The 15,269-nt window shown below is 33.8% G+C and overlaps 3 protein-coding genes and 1 non-coding gene across 8 annotated transcripts in view; 1 reads left to right on the forward strand and 3 right to left on the reverse strand.

Annotated features, from left to right (window-relative positions):
- LOC107624009 (pentatricopeptide repeat-containing protein At1g31430) lies at window positions 1,167–4,580 on the reverse strand. Of its 3 annotated transcripts, XM_016326439.2 has the most exons (3): window positions 4,182–4,567; window positions 1,736–3,646; window positions 1,167–1,626 (listed from the first exon to the last, which is right to left on the reverse strand). In XM_016326439.2, exon 2 carries the CDS (start codon window positions 3,614–3,616, stop codon window positions 1,775–1,777), a length of 1,842 nt encoding a protein of 613 aa, XP_016181925.1. In that variant the 5' UTR covers window positions 3,617–3,646; window positions 4,182–4,567; the 3' UTR covers window positions 1,167–1,626; window positions 1,736–1,774. The 3 variants fall into 3 exon arrangements, with proteins under 3 accessions (XP_016181925.1, XP_016181926.1, XP_016181924.1); XM_016326440.2 differs by having other exon boundaries at window positions 1,167–3,600; window positions 4,182–4,580; XM_016326438.2 differs by having other exon boundaries at window positions 1,167–3,646; window positions 4,182–4,566.
- TRNAD-GUC lies at window positions 4,717–4,788 on the forward strand. Its single transcript has one exon. It is a non-coding gene; the product is annotated as a tRNA-Asp (tRNA).
- Window positions 4,885–11,264, reverse strand: LOC107624061 (uncharacterized protein Cbei_0202). 3 transcript variants are annotated; one of them, XM_016326503.2, is made up of 14 exons: window positions 10,890–11,264; window positions 10,722–10,784; window positions 9,534–9,968; window positions 9,049–9,120; window positions 8,765–8,890; window positions 8,429–8,641; window positions 8,170–8,217; window positions 7,144–7,305; window positions 6,723–6,884; window positions 6,382–6,472; window positions 6,162–6,297; window positions 5,992–6,036; window positions 5,505–5,855; window positions 4,885–5,382 (listed from the first exon to the last, which is right to left on the reverse strand). In XM_016326503.2, the coding sequence occupies exons 1-11, from the start codon at window positions 11,205–11,207 to the stop codon at window positions 6,242–6,244; spliced, it is 1,746 nt and encodes a 581-aa protein (XP_016181989.1). In that variant the 5' UTR covers window positions 11,208–11,264; the 3' UTR covers window positions 4,885–5,382; window positions 5,505–5,855; window positions 5,992–6,036; window positions 6,162–6,241. The 3 variants fall into 3 exon arrangements, with proteins under 3 accessions (XP_016181989.1, XP_020970688.1, XP_016181988.1); XM_021115029.1 differs by having other exon boundaries at window positions 6,162–6,280; window positions 10,890–11,262; XM_016326502.2 differs by having other exon boundaries at window positions 4,885–5,340; window positions 6,162–6,280; window positions 10,890–11,261.
- The window catches only part of LOC110267989 (probable ascorbate-specific transmembrane electron transporter 1), a 2,609-nt gene continuing 720 nt past the window's right edge, over window positions 13,381–15,269 (reverse strand). The window contains exon 3 of the mRNA XM_021113841.1: window positions 13,381–13,712. Coding sequence (XP_020969500.1) covers window positions 13,452–13,712 — 261 coding nt within the window. The 3' untranslated portion in view covers window positions 13,381–13,451. The remainder of the gene's footprint in view (window positions 13,713–15,269) is intronic.

A 15,269-nucleotide genomic window follows, 5' to 3' on the forward strand; every position in this document is an offset into this window, starting at 1 on the left:
CTAATTTTTTTTTAATACTCTAAAAGTAATGTACAATATTGAATTGATCATGTGTGAAAATTATACTCGATGAATTATTACACGTGTTAAAATATGGCTGTATTTTTTTATTTTAAGAATTTTAATTAAATATATTTGTTAGAAGACAAACATTAAAGAGGAACACATTTTAAAACATTCCATTATGTCTATGGATGTCTTTTCAGGGTCATATTCAATCTTCTTCTTACCATTCAATTCGATTGAATCCAATAGAACTTTGTTTTTTGTCCTTGTTATGATATTTTTTGTTTTAGTAATCCAATTCTCTATGTACTAAAAGCAACTTTAGATTCCTAGACAGATCTCTGCATCAAACAAGTTCCTAATTCAAAACAAATTCTGCAGAAGCATTCATTCACATTAAAGTTTCTATTTGTGACAACTACAAGAATAGTATTATGCATCAATAAAGGAGCTATTTCCCTAACTTCTATACATATAAAGCAAGCATACTTTGTGTTTGTTTGGGTATCATTATTTTATTAAAAAAAGATTTTTTTTTTTATTTTTTAGTGTGTTTGGCAAATTTTTAGTAGTAAAAGTAAAAGCATTAGAAAAATAAAAAAAAAAAACATCTTTTTTGAGAAGCTGTAATTTACATCTTTTTTTAAAAGATCTTTTTTTCTTAGAAAAAAGATGTTTTTCATGTAATAAATAAACAAAAAAGTACTTTTATATTGTTATACCCAAATTTATATTGATAGATAAAAAGATCTTTTTGCATGAGATATCCAAACATAAAATTACTTTTACTTCTTCATAAAATCTTTTAAAAAAAGATAACTCGAAAAAAGATCTTTTTTTAGAAGCTCACCCAAACAAACCCTTTATCAATGTTAATTCAATAATGAGTAAATGACATCATTGGTAGTTGTGTGCATCTTCACAATAAAATTCACAGAAGCAAATAAGAGTTCATGCAATCCTTCTAATTTTGATTATATTTTATTACACCTGTGGATCTTTCTGTCTATATATAATTGACTCCATCTGGTATGAAGGCCAGCTTAGAAAATAAAATAAATAAGAGATTTGAAACACCTTAGAAAAAGCATCAACTACCATCAAGGCATGCATACACAGCACTCTTATGCATAATATACTTCAACACCAAAAAAGAATAGCATCTTTCAGATTCAAATGCAGATTTAAGAAAATTATGAGATTCTGAAAGATCATTTGAATATCTAGTTTACTTAGATCAACTAACTACTCTGACATGAGAACATTCGTTACAGAACAGAGAAGATTATGAAAATATGCCTGATAATCAATTGATATAGTCTGAATAAAGAGAGGACTCTTGGATATCTGTCTGATAAAGCCAAAGAGGAACTGGGGATGATTTTAGCTGATTCTATGACCTTATATTTGGAAATGGGGTGATCCATGAAAGAAGAGTGATATATAGAAAAAGCCAACATTAAAACCTGGCACTTTTCCGACATGATCAGATTTTCCTATGACTTTAAGCATTGTTTTAGCACTCCATCCACAACTGTAGACAGCAACCATTCATCTTCCCTTACAACCCAATCCCATCATACGCAGAATGCAGACAAGAGCTTACATAATTGCATATTTCTGTAGCATTATATAAATTCAATATTCAATGTGCAACTCACTTGTGGGATTTAAGAGCAAAAAATTTAACAATTTTACACATGAAGATCATTTGAGTAAAATTACCCACATGTTTATAGGTTATCAGACGAATTGCTGATTAGCTATCTCATGTAGGAAGACCAATATTGGCTGTAAAATGGGAAAGCGACCACGCTGTACCCTTGTTCCCGTTGACCTCAATAGCACTACATCCTGGAACCTTCTTTATTCCCATGTCTTTCATCTTACTTCTCACCTTGCTCACATCTTCCCATTTGTCAGCATAAGCATAAATGTTAGCAAGAAGTGTATGAAGACTCGAATCACTAGATTTAACTTTTGCTAGTGCCATAGCAAGCCTTTCACCCATATCGATATTGCCATGAAGTCTGCAGGCACTTAGCAAAGCACCATAAAGTGGAGCTATCATCTCACTGTTTTGATCTGGAAACTTCTTTATCAACTCCTCCGCTTCATCTAATAGTCCAGCTCTACCAAGAAGGTCAACGAAACACCCGTAGTGTACTAATTTTGGCTCAACAAGATATATTCTTTTCATGGAATGAAAATATTTACGGCCTTCTTCTACCAATCCTCCATGACAACATGCACTCAACACAGCAATAAAGGTAATCCCATCCGGTCTTGCCCCAAATGTTATCATTGCTTCAAATAGCTCAAGAGCTTTGCTTGCCCTACCATTCATGGCAAGCCCATAAATAATTGAAGTCCATGTCGCAGTATCCTTTTGCCTCAATCCATAAAAAACCTCCAAAGATTTCTCTATATAACCACATTTAGCATACATTTCAATCAGTGCAGTACCAACCACAGCATCGACTTTGATTCTGCTCTCATCTATGTAATTATGAATCCACTTGCCTTGCTCTAGAGCCCCCAATTGAGCACAACCAGTAAGGAGACTGACCAAAATGAACTTGTCTGGGTTGATTCCTCTGTTTTGCATCTCCTGAAACAATGCAATTGCCTCGTCAAAACGATTAAATTGCACATACCCATTAATCATAGCAGTCCAAAGAACAATATCCCGAGAGGGACTTCTCTCAAACAAAGCTCGAGCTTCATCCAGCTGACCGCAATTTACATACCCAGCTACCATAGTAGTCCAGCAATTCACATTTTTTGCTGGCATCTCATAAAAAATTTTCTGTGCTTCACTCAAACGCCCACACTTACAATACATGTCTAACAATGCATTTCCTATTTTAGCCGTTAAATCTAGTTCTTTTTTAATATAACTATGAGTTTCCATGCCAACTTTGATATTTTTCAATGCTGTACAAGCTGCCAGAGTACCTACAACTGTGGCTTCATTAGGCTTCTCATTGCTTTCTTTTTGCATTTGCTGAAAAACATCAATAGCTTCTTGGAATTTCCCACACCTTGCATATCCTGCAATCATGATGTTCCAAGAAACTGTGTCTCTCTCAAGCATTTCATCAAATAGCTGTTTGAAACAACCAACTTTACCCAATTCAGCATACATATCCATCAGTGAGTTACAAACATATGGATCAGACTCCAGTTCAGTCTTGACCACAAAGGCATGAACCTTCTCCCCTTCATGAACCTCTCCAATGCAACCAATAGCCTTCAAAACATAAGGATACGTATAATTATCCGGTGACATGGCATCATACCTCATTCGCCCAAAGAGAGATATGGCCTCTCTAAAACTACCCCTTTTCACAAATGCTTTGATCATGATATTGTATACAAACAAACTAGGCTCGTGGATGTGGTTGAAGATTCTGTGTGCATAGTGAAAGTCTCCAACAGATGAGTGGACGCAAAAGGCCATGAGCTTGTTCAGGGTGTGCCTGTCTTGCTGTAAACCCACAGTACATATCGGGGTCTGTATTTGCTTGAGCTGGGACATACTTTTGCAGCATTTGAGAAGGGAAATGCATATTCCCTTCATTATTAGTTTTGCTGCATTGTTTAACATGATGTGGGCAAGTAGCAACACATTGAGTTACTGCACCATATATATAACTAAAAGTTAAGCACATCAATCAATTATTTAAAAAAATTGAAAAGTGTCCCATTCTTGATTCTTCTCCACTTTACAAAATAGCCGTTTGTGAGACCTATGTGCATGCTTAATTATAGAGTTTGTGTCATGTTTATTTGGTGAGAATCATATACTGCAAAGCAATTTACTTTCTAGCCTTATTATTAGCCTCTCTTTCAACCATAGTTTTTTTTATTGTGGATGGCAGCTCATGGCGGAGAGCCAAAAATCCGTCATAGGATTAAACGGCAGATGGCCTAAAAAAATATACATGGATATGCATAAAAAATTGCACATGTAATGAATTATAAAATCTAATCAATATAACTCATATTGATTTAGCAAATTCAGCTGCAAATTCAACAAATAAACATAACATCAAGTCATAATGAACCTATGTAAATTGAAATAAAGGATGGAAGTAGAGAGGTTCATAATTTCAGAGAAAGGAAGAAACTAACAAACTGAGAGACAAAAAAGAAGAAAGAAAAGAACGAACCAGAAAAAAGGGAACAGACTGGAGCTGCGTAGGAGATGGCGCGTCCGTCTCGGCGATAGCTTCGAACTGCGCCTCCAGCAGCAGAGAGAACGGGAGAGTTGGAGCCGGATGGTGGCGCGCCGCCGGTGGTTCTTCCAGCAGCGCCACAGGGGATCTTGTGAAAAGGTGATATCTGTTCTGGGTTTTCTAAATTACCAAAATAACCCTCAAGGGTTTTCTAAATTACCAAAATAACCCTCAAATTTTAAAAAACAAAAAAATGCAACCTGAACCGGCCATTACCGCCATGGCATTGCCGCAATTGCATGATTGAAAATCTTCCTAACAGAAATTAGAATGAAACATTTGAGAGCATGAATGAGCTCACCTCAGCACAGGCATACTACTCGTCCTTGTTCTTCTTAGCGTCCTTTGAAGGCTTCCTTACAGTCGCAAGTGTAGTGTGTGAGTGGAAAGGAGGAGTCTGAAATTGAAATGGGGAAGGAAACGAAAATATGCATTGATATATGAAAAATAAGAAGACTATCTCAACAAAGTCGTTGTAGTATAGTGGTGAGTATTCCCGCCTGTCACGCGGGTGACCCGGGTTCGATCCCCGGCAACGGCGTTTTTTACTTTTTTATCCTCCCCCTGGCGCAACTGGTTTTGGAAACTTTTTGGATAACCCCTACCGTACTCCCTCCATGAGATTTTGTAACAAAAATGTAGCCAATCTTTCATCGTTTATTTTTTATTTAAAAAGAGGTTTTGACCGAACCATAAGTTATCATCTTCAATGGTTAAGACATCACAGGACATTCAATGTTCTTATTTTAAAAGCTCCATCAACTCCCTGCTTTCTTTTGGTTCCGTAAGGACATAAAAAATAAAAAACCAAAATACAACTTTCAATCACTTTTACTACCATCACTGTATCCTTTTCTTCCTCATTCTACAGCGAAGGTAAGCAGTGAAAGCTCTGCGACTTCCAATGGCCGTGGCGGCAGACAAGTAGAGTCAGCACCATCTCTGAATATCATTTACACATTCTATGTTTCTAGCTACATAAATGTTTTGTGAAGCTTGTGATCACCAAAATGCAGTTCCTTGTTAAAAGCTCCAACCTCAAAGCACCATTTGAACATGTATGGTGCCCAACTCATGATCACTGTGGAGAAAACTGCAAGTGCAAATTTGCAATGAACACTGAAAGTTACCATCCCTGGTAGATGAGAAATTATAATGAAATGTGCAAGTAATCTCATGCATCTTCCATGGCAAACTAAAAACACTGAGAGGAGATGAAAACAAAAGGGAGAGTTAAACTGTTAAAGCACTGCATACCTCTTCTACTTCACCATCCACAGCAAGCAAGCACAACCAACAAGAAACAGAATACGCATTTCAAGACAGTGTCGCTGCCATGAAGAATAGTTAAATCCTCAAAAAATTGGATCTATTCTAGTACTTGACAAACCCAAAACTCTGAGCCTTTCCAAGAACAGACTCGAGATCACCGTGAAATAAGCTTAATTGTTTTGCTACAGCGAAACCAGCATGCATTCCATCAACTGCTGCACTAACAATTCCACCGGCATAACCTGCTCCTTCACCGACCGGATACAGTCCTTTTACCGAAGTGCTTTCATAAGAGAGAATATCACGAGGAATCTGAATCGGAGAACTGGTCCTAGTCTGGAAGGAAACATTGTTCAGCGCAAATCAGCAACAATTATATAAAATCACAACAGTAATGAGCTTCGTACAGAAGTTTTGATTAATGGCTGCAAAATGAAGTAGGAGTTAGGGAATATCATAAGAATTTTATTACCTCTACACCATGAAGTAGAGCCTCCTTGCAGATAAATCCTGGTAACTGAAAAATTTGGAAGTTTGAAAAATTAAATTAACTAAATGAATATCATGGAATGAGTAATGCTGTTAGATAATTTTATTAAATCCAGTGGATACTAGATTAGTAAGAGCATGAAAGTCACAAACCTCCTTGTCAAATTTCGCTAGTGAATTTTGCAAAGCTTCAGTTATATGATCCGGAAATAGCTGATGAAGATTTGCTGCCTTCACACCCAAACGATAACTTGATGGGGGTAGAGAAGATCCTGGCACAAAAGTAATTCTAAGCTAAGCTAATTTAATAGCTGAAAGCCTGAGAGAGTAAGAGTTAAAAAAAAGGTAGTAAATAATAATTGATCATTTTTACCTGACAACTTGTTGAGAAAGTCTGTAGCTGTCTGCACAGGCACTATAAAATTTCCTCCGCCCATCATAGCAGCTTTGCGTTCAAACTCTCTCTAAATAATAGAAATATTAGATAAAAATAGATGCCGCCAAATTTCTAAATATGCAGACTGTAGATATTCTGTACTTAACTGATTAAATAGTTAAAACTTTGCACTAGGGATTATATTTATTATAAACAATAGGCAAGAAAGTTGTTTTCGATAATTAAAAATACCTGAAAAAGTATAATGAAACAAACATTTTGTTTAAGTATTTAAAAGAATAAGAAAAAACTCAGATTACATAAATAGATATAACTACCTGAAATTCAACCCCTGCAAGAGGACCATAGTAATTCAAAGCTTCAAAATCCTTCATTGTGACTGTCACCACAAGTGCAGCATTTGCCCACCTAGATGCCCGCCGAGAGAATGACATGCCATTGATGCACATTTCTGATGGATCTGTGCTGGTGAGAACAACCTATAAGTTCCAACATTTCACAGTTTACTAAGTTTGCTACATACATTATACCCTATTGTTAAGTGCTCCAAACAACTAATGCATCCATTACAACCAAATATGCTATCCCCTATTGTTTGAAAATAATTAACTAATTTTTGTCATTCCATCACTAGATAGGAACAAACATGACATGCCATGCACCTTTATTTGCATGGAATCAATGCAGAAAATAAATCATACTCCAAGTAATATGATAGAAGTAAAGGAGAATGCAAACCTGCCCACCGGGACACATGCAGAAAGAGTAGCAACTACGATTTGCTACCATTGGATCATATGATTCACGTAAATCCTCTTTGTCAATATAGTTGGCAACTTTGTAATCAGCCACAGGAACTTTACCACGTCCACGAGCAACCTCAGATGCCAATTCGGAATACTACAAATTTAAACGGATAAATTTGCATGGATCATAATCTTGATAAATAAATAAATTAGTTGTAATGAACAGTTTCAAATGTAAACAAATAAAATAAATCTTTACCATCTCATTTTTCCACCAATTAATAGTTCTAAAGCACTATATATTACTTTGTATAGATTTTTTGTTTAATTTTATTCATTAGGATCCAAAAGGACATATATCTTACCAGTACTTGTAGCTAAGTATGGGTATAAAATAAAAAAAAATGCAATAATTAATTGATTACCAATCATTTAGTAATAACTAATAAGAGTTCCTTGTCATAGAGATTCAGCCAAGTTTTTACATTGGTTGTTGACAACCTAAAACAACCGCTCTATTTCATTCGGATTTGGGAATTGAGACCGACTATGTAACACTTTCAATAAAATTTAACATAGACGAGTTTAGCATAAGTTTGATGTGGCAAAGAAGAGAATGCTTCGATGGATGATCTGTCAAACTCTAGACAGAATCAAGGAAGACATTAGAGAGTTGCATGTAATATGGAATATTTTAATCTTATAAGGATAAACATGTAAACTGGTTATTTTTACTTTTTTAAAAAAAGTAGAATTCAGTTCCGCTGATTTCCAGCCATAATTTTTTTGGGGGAAGAGAAAATGGCTTTTTAGGGAGAATCTGGTGAATCATACCATCAATTGAGATGTCATAGTTTGGCAAACTTGTTAAACCTATTTCACTAGACCAAATTAATGTAAATTATCTTGCAAATTCATCTGACATGCCATTGCAAAGGAATTCAACCAAAAAATTTTAAAATATAAATAAATTTAAAAAAACACAAGGGCGCCAAAACAATTTTGACTAGATTCAAACCTGAATGCTATTTATTAGTTCTTGAGGATGCTCAATCCGTAGCCCAACCTGTAAGGAATCATGACGATAACAATTGTAAAAGCAAACACCAAAATATAAGATGATTTTATTCCTCTAGAAAGACGCCTCAAATTTGCCAGAAGGGCATATAATGTTACAGATGGATAAGAAAACAGAGAAGCATCGGGAATATAACAAAATTGTATCAAAATTTTAATAAATTGAAATATATACTTATAAGATGTCTACAGAAACTCACAGCAAAATCTTTTGGTATCAATTCCACGTTATGGGAAAGAAGCATTTGATATATATCACGAGCAGAATGACCAACAGCCAGAACAACTGCATCATATTCCATCTGCTGGCTTCTTAACCGTAATTTATCAGCTGATTCTGACACTGTAACCCCCTGAGCATGTCCGTCTTTTATAACTATATCATCTACCCTTGTCCCAAACTTGATGGTGACCTGAAACAAAAAGGTAGCAGTTGACCAAAATGAAGACAACTTCAGAAAGGGAACCTGGGAAAGTACATCTACATAATTTACACAAGAGTTTATTCTCAATCGAAAGAAGTGGTTGGAACTCACACCCAAATCTTGCAGATGTCTCCTAAAGTTGCGAAGTAATGGAACCAGCCTATCTGTTCCCAAATGAGGCTTTCCATCGATCAATATCTGTTCTGGAGCTCCAAAATGCACTAGAGTTCTCATAATCTAAAATGAAAAAAACCTTTGAACTATTGAGTAACTAATGGCATAGAAGTTGGAAAAATAAAAAAATTAAAATAATGAGACAGAAAGAATTCAAAGATTTATCCCAAATTAAGAGAGCGTGCATAACAAGTTTACAAGTGCACAGCATGGGAACTAACCGCAAGAACACTGCCAGTGTTACGTCCTATTCTAGTTACCAATTTTCCATCACTCCAAGTACCTGCACCACCCTGCCAAACATAAGTGCTTAATAAATGAAAAGGTAAAACAAACAATAAATCACATAGTAGAAAGACTAGTTGAATAATGAAAGAAATGCAAGAATCACGGAAAATTAACAGAGGTAACCAAATACCGGTAGTTATATCCCACTTATGATTTTCAGATGTATTGTTTAATCTCTTACAAGTTGCGACCAATATGAGCATTACAAGGGTGCACATAATTTCCAAAAACACTAGTAACATGTCAGGATAAAATTCCTGCCTATTGGCTGTCATGAAAAACAATCAAATTGTAGCAACAAGACTGCAAGAATATAACCAAGTAAAATGTGATCAATGGAGCAATCATGAATGAAACATCTATTTACTGAGATAATAAACCATCATTTAAAGAAATAAATAAAAATGCATAGAACAACCTCTCCGAAGCAAAAGTTACTTTCCAACTCTAGAATTCGACGAACTACAAGAGCACCAATATCACGCCCTCTTTTTTCTACTGGTTGCCCTCTTTCTATTAGAGTAACATCTGCACCAAGCTCTGCAAGAACAAGAGTAGCAAATAGGCCAGAAGGCCCACCACCCACTACGACAATTTTAGGCTTTCTAGAAACTTTGGTCTGGTGCAACTCCCCTGATAAAATGCTATGTCCATTTTCCCCTTTCACTGCAGTCTCTTTATAGTCACGTACGATACTTATCAAATCACCACAATCTTTTCTGTCTTGCATGTGTTCCACGAGGCCGACCTTGGGCTCCAACCGAGAGATGAAGTCGCGAGTTCGAGGTTGCAGGCTGATGAGTCTTTCAACATCCACATCAACAGTATGCACAAATTTGGGCTCCTTGACTCTCTAAAAGAGCATCAACAAAACAAATAAGATGATGAAGTGATAGCTTCTAAAGCAATTTTAAAAACCTTGTTTTACTTGTAACATGGAAAAGTATGAGCAATGAACTACTTCAAAAGTTATGAACATCACATATGCACGGATGAATTCCACGTACACACTATCCAGCATACATATAATTACATGTCAAAACCAAATAATTGAAACTTAAACCAACGAATTTACCTATCTAATTTTTTAATGTAATTCAAGATTGTACTCAGTCACACCAGACATAGATTAAGGGGGCCTTTGGTTTGGTTCTTTTCACAAAAACTCAGCTTTTCTTTTTTCTTTTAACTGACGAAAAAAATCAGTTCTCACTTCTCACATTTTTGTGTAAATTTTATAAGTAGCAAGACAACTTGAGCCAGCAGTAGCAGAAACAACGAAACTGGACTACAACCAATAATCAATATCTTAATTCTGAGAAAGCATTTCTAAGGACACAAGTTTACTGTAAAATTGCTTTCCAAATAATCAGAAGCAAGCACACCCTAAATAAGTCTAAGAGTGGTTTCATATCATGCACCAAAGCTTCTATAACCAAAAGTTCTAAATTAGCACAAGACAAATAAATTCAAAAAAATTGGACAAAAAGCTATGCAAAATTCAGGTAAAAAGAAAAATATTCCTCCTAATTTTAAAATCAATCATGCAAAGTGTAAACCACAAATCATAACTGTGATGAGGCAGATGAATGTTACTGTTACATACCTTGCGAGCATCAAAGGACTTCCTAACAACCGAGAAAGCTTCTCGTGGCAACAACGAAGCAACCTGACACACCATTTGAAAAAAGAAAATTAAACACTCGACAGAAAAATTAAAAAAAAAATTGTTACGGAATTGAAAGAGAAGTAAAAAGAGTAGTTAGTTAATTACCGGGAACTTGAGAACCTTAGCAATTTGTTGGAGAAGGGCATCGGAAATGTCTAAAAAGTCCTTGCCAGGGTCTTGATCGAGTGGAACGAGGAGCTTGAATAGCCTCCATGTGCCCTCGAACTTGTTGGTGACCTTGGAACCGGAAAGGAGGTGTTTGTGCTTGGTTCTGAGCTGCTTCTTCTCGGAAGGGTACCGCTGTTTGCCGGTTCTCTTGCTACAGAAGATGCGCAGTCTGCCTTGATAACTGGGAAGGTTGCTAAAGCAGAAAGCAGTGTGGATCTTGGGAAAGGCGCATGAAGAAGAGGGAATGAGCGCCATGGTCAGTGTGCTGTGTGCAGTGGTAAACTTGTAATACTCATTTGGATAAGCCCCGCTCTCAAACTATTCAGGGCTTGTTTGAATATCTTTTTTCGAGTTATTTTGTTTTAAAAAATATTTTAAAAAAATAAAAATAATTTTATATTAAAAAATTTCGTATAAAAAAATATTTTTATTTATTAATTATGTTTAAGTATAATAATATAATAATATTTTTTGTTTATTTATTATAATAAAATATTTTTATTTTGATTATTAAAAATTTATCAAACACATTAAAATATAAAAAAGATATTTTTTTAACAACTTAATGATGCTTAAACAAATTCAAGAATTCATATTATTCGTACATAAGCCTTTAAAATTTTAATTAATTTAATTTAGTCCTTAAAATTTACAAAAATATTTACATTGATTTATAAAATAGTAATTATATTTTGATCATTAAAATATGAATAAATTACATAGATAAATTGATTGAGAATTAAAATTATGTAAATGTCTTAAATTGAATTTAATATATACATATCTTGTTTGACCTTCTATGTAAATCGAATCATTTTTTTAATGTAATTACTGATATAATATATACATACTAAAACGAATCCAATTGATGTAGCCAAATTTAATTTATGATATTTACATAATTTTAATTCTTAATTAATTTATCTATGTATATTACCTTAGAATATATTTATAAGAGTAAAGTATCGTTTTTGTCCCTAACATTTGGGGTAAATTCTATTTTTGTCTCTAACGTTTAAATCGTCATATTTTTATCCCTAACGTTTGTAAAAGTGATTCAATGTTATCCTGCCGTCAATTATACATCATAAGCGCTTTAGTTTGAGTTTTAAAAATCTCTTCTTGAAGTTAGAATACAAATGTCTGGGATAGAATCGATGATCTACTCCGAAAAATAGCTCATCAAATGTTGAAACTAATTCCTACAACATTTACATAATTCACTTTTCTAGGGACATAATTGAATCTAAACACAAATAGTGGGTATAATATTAAAATTGAACACATCCAAGTGAGACCTAATTGAGAATGAATACATCTAAGTGAGAATAATTGAAAAATATAATATAATTTGTTAGTATAATTGATAGTAGGATAACATTGAATCACTTTTATAAACGTTAAGGATACAAATAGGACAATTTAAACATTAGGGACACAAATAATACTTACTCCAAACGTTGGGGACAAAAACGATACTTTACTCTAAATCTAAAAATCTAAGTGGCATGTCAAATGATATATAGTAAGGAAATTGATCTTCTCCAAGTTTTTTAACACTTGAGAGAATAAAGTGTGATCTCTTACCTTTAATTTTATAAGTGGGACTAAAATTAAAGAGGAGAGAGAGCAATGAAAGGTGAGATTAAACACTTGATACCATTCAATTTGTTTTCACTGGAGACGATCCACTCCCTATATAGTAGTATGAATGTGAATAGCCCGTATTAACTCACGGAATGGATCCTCTCCATTTTTTTAACACTTGAGAGAATAAAATGTGATCTTTCACTTTTAATTCTAGAGAAAATGATAAATAGGTCCCTGACCTTTTGTCCCGAGGATATTTTCGTCCCTGACTATTGAAAAATACTTTTAAATCTTTGACTTTCACAAAATTTGGACGGATTAGTCCCTGACGGAGGCATTTGGACGGATCAGTCCCTGACGGAGGCATTTGGACGGAGGGACTGATCCGTCCAAATTTTGTGAAGGTCAGAGACTTAAAAGTATTTTTCAATGGTTAGGGACAAAAATGTCCGCAGAACAAAAGGTCAGGGACCTATTTGTCTTTTTCTCTTAATTCTATAAGTGGGACCAAAATTAAATAGGAGATAGAACAATGAAAGATGAAATCCTACACTGAACACCATCCAATTTTTTTTTCACTGGAGAGGATCCACTCCTTGTTAACTCACATCCAACTATTCAGATTAAGTATTTTTTTAAGTAAAAAAATAAATTAATTGTCTGTCCAAAAATTTTGAGCATTTTCTTTTTCTCCCATGTTAATATCCATTGTCCATCTCAATTTTTTCTTTTTTTAGCTTATAACTCCAATAAAATTCCATATATTTGAATTATGGATGGTAAAAAAACAAGGAATAATGTACTTGAGCTTTTTCGGTGGAAGGAACATGAACAATCAAAATGAACTTATTGATATTAGGGTAATAGAATTTCAAATTAAATTGACAAAAAGTAATTATTGTAACCTATTTATGAATATCTAGGAAGAATTCTAGAAAGGGCAACAAAGACAGCAAATAGAAAGAGTAATAGGCCAGTGAAGTTCACTATTAATGCTTCTTGGCTGCGAAAAAGTCCCAGAAACTGAAAATATTGAGCCAAACCCAATTGAGCTGTGCCAACTGAAAGTAAGAAGATGACCATTCCAATAAACCTGTGCCATGGTAATAGTGATGCTCTTGTGTACATTTCTGCTCCAGGGAAGAAGTAGGCAAAGAATCCCAAAATATACTGAAATAAAAAAGAATTTAGTTAAGTAGCGTTTATTTTGAAGTATTGAGACAGGAAACTGAGAGAGTGTATCATATTTGTTGGTTCAGGTACTAAAGTTTTTGTTTATATTCCTAAAATTTTAGTATTTTAATACTTCTAAAAAGTAGAAATACAGGATATTGAAATTTTTAGAGATAGAAACGAGTTAAATCTCAATTTGGCCTCTTACATTTAGTCCGATATTCAAAATGACTCCCACAATTTTGTTGGTCCTAATTAGAACCTCCAAATTTACAATTGTGGCTCCAACTTGCCCCTGCGATCATCTCCATCACCAGAATGCTGATTTGATGCAATTGCATAACACGGTGCACACTACTTAAACCCCGGCGCATTGGTTTCGCGCCCAAATCCTTTGAAAACTACGTCGTTTCAGTTTTTTGTGAGTTAAAACTCTCTTTCTTTCCACTACGACGATCATAAGTTGCCAAATATCAAGAAAACTCTTACACTACGTAGTTTCCAAAGGATTTGCGCGCGAAACCAATACGCTGTCGTTTAAGTAGTGTCCACCATGTCATGCAATTGCGCTAGATCAGCATTCCCATGATGGAGATGATCGCAGGGGCAAGATGGAGCCACAATTATAAATTTGGGGATTCTAATTGGGGCCAGCGAAATTCTGGGGGTCATTCTGACCATCAGGCCAAATTTTAAAGGTCAAATTGAGATTTAACTCCATAGAAACTGAATTTTTAATAATATTTTATACCTAAAATACTCTCATTTCAATTAATTAATTCTAACTTTATCTTTTGTACAAATTAAATTAGAACTTCATTTTTATTTCAATTTCAGACTCTCACTTTATATCAAACAGAATACTCAATTTCTGTCTTTTAGTCTTTGTTTCTCGATCTCAATCTTTTAATTTCTATCTCGTTTCCAAACGCTACCTTAAAGTGTTTATAATTAATTAGTTCATTAATAAGTAGTTATATTCGAAATCAATTTTTAAATATTTTTTAGTTGAACTTTTTATTTTTAATAATTTTTGTTTTTGAAAATTTATGAAAGAAAAAAAACCATTGAAAATAATAGGCTCTTTTACTTTAATTTTTTTTACAAATTTTTGAACAAAAAATAATGAAAATAAAAAAAATACAAATACAAATCAAACATACTTTTAGTTTTTTAACAAACAATTTGGTAACCTACATTCTAAGAGCGCATTTTAAAAGTATTATAAAAAAAAAATGTTTGGCTACCAGTTAATCAGTTATTGAAAATTAAGTTTTTCTACATTTCCAATGCACTTGATATATTAAAAACTTAAAAGCTTTCCATTCTTACACTTTTTAGCTAAATCCTTTAACAAAAATTAATTATCAAATTAGTCTAGAGATTTTTATAGACAAATTATATTACAAATTTTACATCTTTTAAAGATATAATTTCTAAATAATTTATAAATATAAAACAATTCTCACCTCTTAAGTTAGTTTTTCTTTAGTTAAATCTACTCAATCTCAATTTAAATATAATATCAAAATTTATTCGATCTAATATTATGAT

Source organism: Arachis ipaensis, chromosome B10, assembly GCF_000816755.2.
Source record: "Arachis ipaensis cultivar K30076 chromosome B10, Araip1.1, whole genome shotgun sequence".
NCBI lineage: Eukaryota > Viridiplantae > Streptophyta > Magnoliopsida > Fabales > Fabaceae > Arachis > Arachis ipaensis.

Coding starts and splice junctions, on each gene's coding strand:
- LOC107624009 (XM_016326439.2), bottom strand. CDS start 3,616: ATGTTAAACAATGCAGCAAAACTAATAATGAAGGGAATATGCATTTCC.
- LOC107624061 (XM_021115029.1), bottom strand. CDS start 11,207: ATGGCGCTCATTCCCTCTTCTTCATGCGCCTTTCCCAAGATCCACACT. Junction 8,642..8,764: donor GACATCTGCAAGATTTGGGT/GTGAGTTCCAAC, acceptor TTTTTGTTTCAG/GTCACCATCAAGTTTGGGAC. Junction 6,281..6,381: donor CTTTCTCAACAAGTTGTCAG/GTAAAAATGATC, acceptor CTTTTGTGCCAG/GATCTTCTCTACCCCCATCA.